This window comes from Lactuca virosa, chromosome 8 (genome assembly GCF_052849685.1).
Source record: "Lactuca virosa cultivar CGN04683 chromosome 8, Lactuca_virosa_CGN04683_v6, whole genome shotgun sequence".
NCBI lineage: Eukaryota > Viridiplantae > Streptophyta > Magnoliopsida > Asterales > Asteraceae > Lactuca > Lactuca virosa.
Genome location: NC_136433.1, coordinates 134,808,217 through 134,813,490, shown reverse-complemented (window position 1 = coordinate 134,813,490; position 5,274 = coordinate 134,808,217). Strand labels below are relative to the sequence as shown.

General features: G+C 35.4%; 1 protein-coding gene across 1 annotated transcript; it reads left to right on the top strand.

The window, feature by feature from the left end:
• Positions 1 to 277: 277 nt before the first annotated feature.
• LOC145133414 (sugar transport protein 8-like) lies at positions 278 to 2,545 on the top strand. The gene is made up of 4 exons (XM_079068355.1): positions 278 to 456; positions 737 to 1,056; positions 1,285 to 1,908; positions 1,996 to 2,545. The coding sequence occupies exons 1-4, from the start codon at positions 318 to 320 to the stop codon at positions 2,431 to 2,433; spliced, it is 1,521 nt and encodes a 506-aa protein (XP_078924481.1). The 5' UTR covers positions 278 to 317; the 3' UTR covers positions 2,434 to 2,545.
• Positions 2,546 to 5,274: the final 2,729 nt, after the last annotated feature.

Genomic DNA, 5,274 nt, shown 5'->3' with positions numbered 1-5,274 from the left:
TTTTTACTTGAAAATTACAATAAAAATTAAGGTTCTCAAAATCCTAAACTTGGAACTGAATGAATAGTTGAAGGTCATAAGATGTAATTAACTTTAAGATCTAATCTAATCCGGAGACATTTTGGAACTGCCTTCTATCGATTAATCCATGTTGCAAACGTAGAGAAATTTAAGGGATAAGGATTTGACACTTTCGGATAATATCACAGAAAGTTTCCACTTACAATCTATAAGTACGGCTTCTTTAAACAAACTACAACACACACCAGACACACAACACACAACACACAACAAACACAACAATCGCAATTAACACCATGCCTGCCGTAATGAGCGTCAACGGCAGCAGCTCCGGCGGCCCTGACATACCAGCCAAGCTCACCGCCCAAGTACTTGTATGCTCCATCATCGCGGCCTTCGGTGGCCTCATGTTTGGTTACGACATTGGCATTTCAGGTCATTCCTCGTTTACGTTTTCGTAACAAACCCTAAAGCTACATCCAGAATCATTCATTTTCATTTTACAGCTTCCACGTACGTACCCTTATATATTGATTAATGAATTATTGGATCAGATGATCCATCGATCTCTGATTCAACCCATCATTTCTTTAGATTTCGACGAATGCATTATCGGTAGTTGATAGATCACAGATCGGATGTGATTTTTCACGCATAATAATTATTTCATTTCTAATTTTTATCATTTTCTTAATTTGATTATTGTTATGTATAGGAGGGGTGACATCCATGGATGAGTTCTTGGAGGAGTTTTTTCCACATGTTTACGTGAAAAAACACCATGCAAAAGAAGATAACTACTGCAAATTCGACGATCAATATCTCCAGCTTTTCACATCTTCTCTCTACCTCGCGGCGGTGGTTTGCAGTCTTTTCGCATCGAAATGTTGTAAAAGATATGGCCGGAAACTCACCATACAACTGGCGTCGTTGTTCTTTCTGGCCGGTGTCATTCTCACCGCCTGTGCCGTGAACCTCGCCATGCTCATCTTTGGCAGGCTTTTTCTAGGCGCCGGAGTTGGATTTGGTAACCAGGTAAATACATAACACCCTAATTAGTTTCATCGACCAACAACATTTATATATCAAAAAAATATCAGCTGAATTTCATCCTAATTTAGATTCATACAAGAAAATATTGAGTCAAGCAATACAATCTTTTTTTTATTTCTGAACATCGTGATGCTGATTTGTGACAATCTTTGCTTTGGCAAACACATTGTTTTTTGGGACTACTTTAACAATGGACTTTTATATATACAGGCTGTGCCATTGTTCATATCAGAGATTGCTCCGGCAAGGTATAGAGGTGGCCTCAACGTCTGCTTCCAGCTGCTAGTGACGGTGGGTATCTTATGTGCAAGCATTGTTAACTATTTCACAGCAACCCACCCACATGGATGGAGGATTTCATTAGGTGGTGCAGCCATTCCAGCTCTTTTTCTTGCAATTGGATCCTTACTAATCGTGGAGACTCCTACAAGTCTTATTGAGCGTGGAAATCCACAACAAGGGCTTGAAACTCTTCAAAAGATCCGAGGGGTTCAAGATGTGCAAAAAGAATATGATGAAATAGTAAATGCAACGGAAATAGCTAAGCAAATCAAGCATCCGTTCAAGAACTTAATGAAGCGATCAAGTCGACCTCAGCTTGTGGTCTCGATGGTTCTTCAAATGTTCCAGCAGTTTACTGGCATTAATGTGATCATGTTTTATGCACCCGTTTTGTTTCAAACAATGGGGTTTGGGAGTGATGCATCGCTATTGTCGGCTGTTACTACTGGGTGTGTTAATGTGTTGGCTACATTGGTGGCAGTTTTTGGGGTTGATAAGTTTGGAAGAAGGTTCTTGCTTATTGAAGCTTCGATTCAAATGCTTATTGCACAGGTATGTACATGTTTTTGTTCAACCCAAAACCCTAACCCTAACTGATCATAAGAGTTTTAACTTTTCTTTTATTGTTTGATTTCACAGAGTATTACAGGAGGAATACTTGCAGCATTCTTGAAATCTACGAATGCTTTACCAAAGAAGTATTCATATCTAGTGCTATTCTTGATATGTTTTTTCGTATCTGGTTTTGCATGGTCATGGGGTCCATTAGGGTGGTTGATTCCTAGTGAGATATTTCCATTAGAGACGAGAACGGCTGGTTTCTTTTGTGCTGTTAGCATGAACATGATCTTCACCTTCATTGTGGCTCAAGCTTTTCTAACAACACTTTGTCATATGCGTGCTGGAATCTTCTTCTTCTTCTGCGGGTGGATTGTGATAATGGGTATTTTTGCTTATTCGTTTTTGCCGGAAACCAAAGGTGTCTCAATAGATGAAATGAACGAGAAGGTATGGAAGAAGCATTGGTTTTGGAAAAGATACTTCAGTGAAGATCCTGATCAACGCGACAAGCCTTGATCATAGTTGTAGGATGTTTTATGTCGTTTCAGATTTTTTTTTTTTAATATTATCGTAAATTTATTTTTATTTTTGTCAGAACTATTTAACGACTTCGTGGTGTTTTTGGATAAACATGTTTTTAGACTTGTGGATTCGTAGTTTATGTTTATGTTCTTTTTACTAGTTTTGGCTTTTATGTGTTTATTAATGTTTATTTTTGGCTATGAGAAATTAAATATTTTTATATACTAATATAACACATGTCAGTAGAAGAATTTGTAGGAACAAAAGTAGAAAAATATTTAATTTCTCTTCAGTTATTCATACTCATCCATCGGAATTCTCAAAAAAAAAAAAAGTTGCAGTTTTGGCTGGCTTGTTATTCATCAAATCCTATGGCAATGATGAAAATTCCTATTCCATGAATCTTTAACCAGAATCTATGAGATAGATAGAATTAAAATTTATATTTAATTTAAAATGTCAAAGAGATGTATATGTAACGGAAATGAGAAAATAGTCCTAAAACATAATTCTGCACTTAGTCTTCCTATGTTTGGGAATTTTTTTTATAATATAAAAAGTGAGTAAGTTTGTTATATATCTTATAATGTAAAACCGCTCTGTATTCTAATCTATTTGAATATTTAATATCTAAAATGACATTGATAAATACTAATATGCATGTTAGATCTATAACATAACAAAAATGTGACTCCTACAACCCACTCAATCATGTTCACATCAGTCTTTTTCTAATCGTTCATTTTTTTATTTTTTTTCTATCTCACAAGATACAAAAACCTTATTTTTTTCAAACCACTCAACCTATTAAATTTTTTAATTTTAAAATAAACAAATACTAATAAAAATAATACAAAACTAATTAATTTACAAAATATTAAAAACATATAAAACTAATTCACAAACTAATTTAAAAATATACAAAATTATTTTGGTACAAGTCTTAAAGTAAGAAGTACAAGTACTCAATGCATGAGGGAGCAAAAGGTTGAACAAGTTCTTAAAGCCGCTGCAGTGGAATTACTGAAGGAGCCCATTAAACCCGCCTTCGACGGAATTACAACCCGACGGTACTGCTCTAACACACTGACGACGCGCTTGACGGCTTGAGGATTCCGTTCGCCCTAAGGTGTGCCTCAAATAAATCTAAGAGTAAATAACACGGATGATCCATGTGGTTTGGAGTAATCTGCGGGGCTTGTCCCTAACTTTTTTTTTACTTGGATGGTTCGTATAGTTTGATTTTATTATGTATTTGGTCCCTGATAGACATGTGAAATGACAATAATACCCTTATATATTTCCTTTTTCATTTCTTTTGTTTTCTTTAATTGTTTTTAATTAAAAAAAATAATAAAAACATGTGATAAAATAACTTATCCACAATCAGATCCCCCTTATTACTCCACCTACTTTACCCCACCTTAACCTCTCTCTCTCTCTCTCTCTCTCTCTCTCTCTCTCTCTTAAAAACAAGAACCCTAAATGATGGAAATTTTATTTGTTGCCCACCATCACTGGACAACCGCCCACCATCATTATCAGATCCCTGACCACCATCTTTGGACCATCACTAACGTCGCCTTAGCTTTTTCCAATGACCTTCTCTTTCCCCGTTCTTATCCCACCACCACAACCCACCCACCCACACATGTACTATTTCATCATTACCGGTGACCTCTTCCGACAATACACACCATTGAAACTTGTGGCTTATCAACACATCATGAAGTCTACAATCACATGTTGGGATTTCATTCAAAAATTGTTTCAAAATACAAGATTAGAAACAAAAGATTATAAAATTAAAACAACATAAACTAGGTTTATTCCCACCAGATGATTTACTCGCAAAGATTGGAAAAAAAACAACAACCATAGATTAGGTAGAAGTATAACAACCTTTGTAGTCCTTTGGATACTCAATGTATACTAGAATGTTAATGAGGATGACAAAGATTCAAACTATAATCTCTTTATGTGTATCCACCAAACAAGTCACCAAAACCACCAATAGATGTTAGTCCTTTACTTGATAATAGATGTTCTTAAGTCTATAGGACTTATATCGAATAAGTCTTCAAATGAGAACAAGCTAAAACACCAAAAAATACACAAGACAATTTGCTAGAGAATGGTGAGCGGTGAGGATATTGCTCTTGGCTTTTGCAAGGGAAAAGAGAAGCAAGAGTAAACTAGTTCTATCACACCCCCGACAGGCGGCATAATCGTTGGGTTGTGCGACGTTGTGATGATGCTACATAGTTATTGAATACATTGAACAATACACAGAAGATATATCACAACCATTACTTTTATTTATTTTATATATAAAAGGTTACATCACTGTTCTTGGTACAAGAACATGCCCCTAACTTAATAACGCTAAATAATAAAAAAACAAATAAGACTTCCAGTCACTTCCTTGATAACTTATTCCTTCACATTGCTACCTCAGTACATGTTGTTTGAAAACGTCAACATAATGTTGGCGAGTTCAGATGTTTTTATTGTTTTATACTTAGAATATTTATATCTTTTAAGTTTTTTTTTTTATTTTTATTTTTTTTTTATGAAAATCTATTTTTCATGACTTTTCTTTGTAGGATATATCACCCCTTTCGCACTATCCTATAAGTTCTCTTTAAGTATTTTTCATCCCTTTCGCTTGTTGCTACATACTATTACAATGACTTCCTATAATCGAGCTTTCGACTAGATATTTTCCCCGCACAACGCTTCATCAGATGTCGTAATGTAGTTTAGAAAGTTATGTCTGCTATGATTCGACGATCAGGGTTGTAGCTAGCAACCGAAAGTGGGGGTGTCAGCCCC

Bases quoted from the DNA above. Each gene is read 5' to 3' on its own strand.
- LOC145133414 (XM_079068355.1), top strand. From the start codon at position 318: ATGCCTGCCGTAATGAGCGTCAACGGCAGCAGCTCCGGCGGCCCTGAC. The intron at 457-736 runs GTCATTCCTCGT...TGTTATGTATAG, and splicing joins TTACGACATTGGCATTTCAG to GAGGGGTGACATCCATGGAT. The intron at 1,057-1,284 runs GTAAATACATAA...TTATATATACAG, and splicing joins GAGTTGGATTTGGTAACCAG to GCTGTGCCATTGTTCATATC.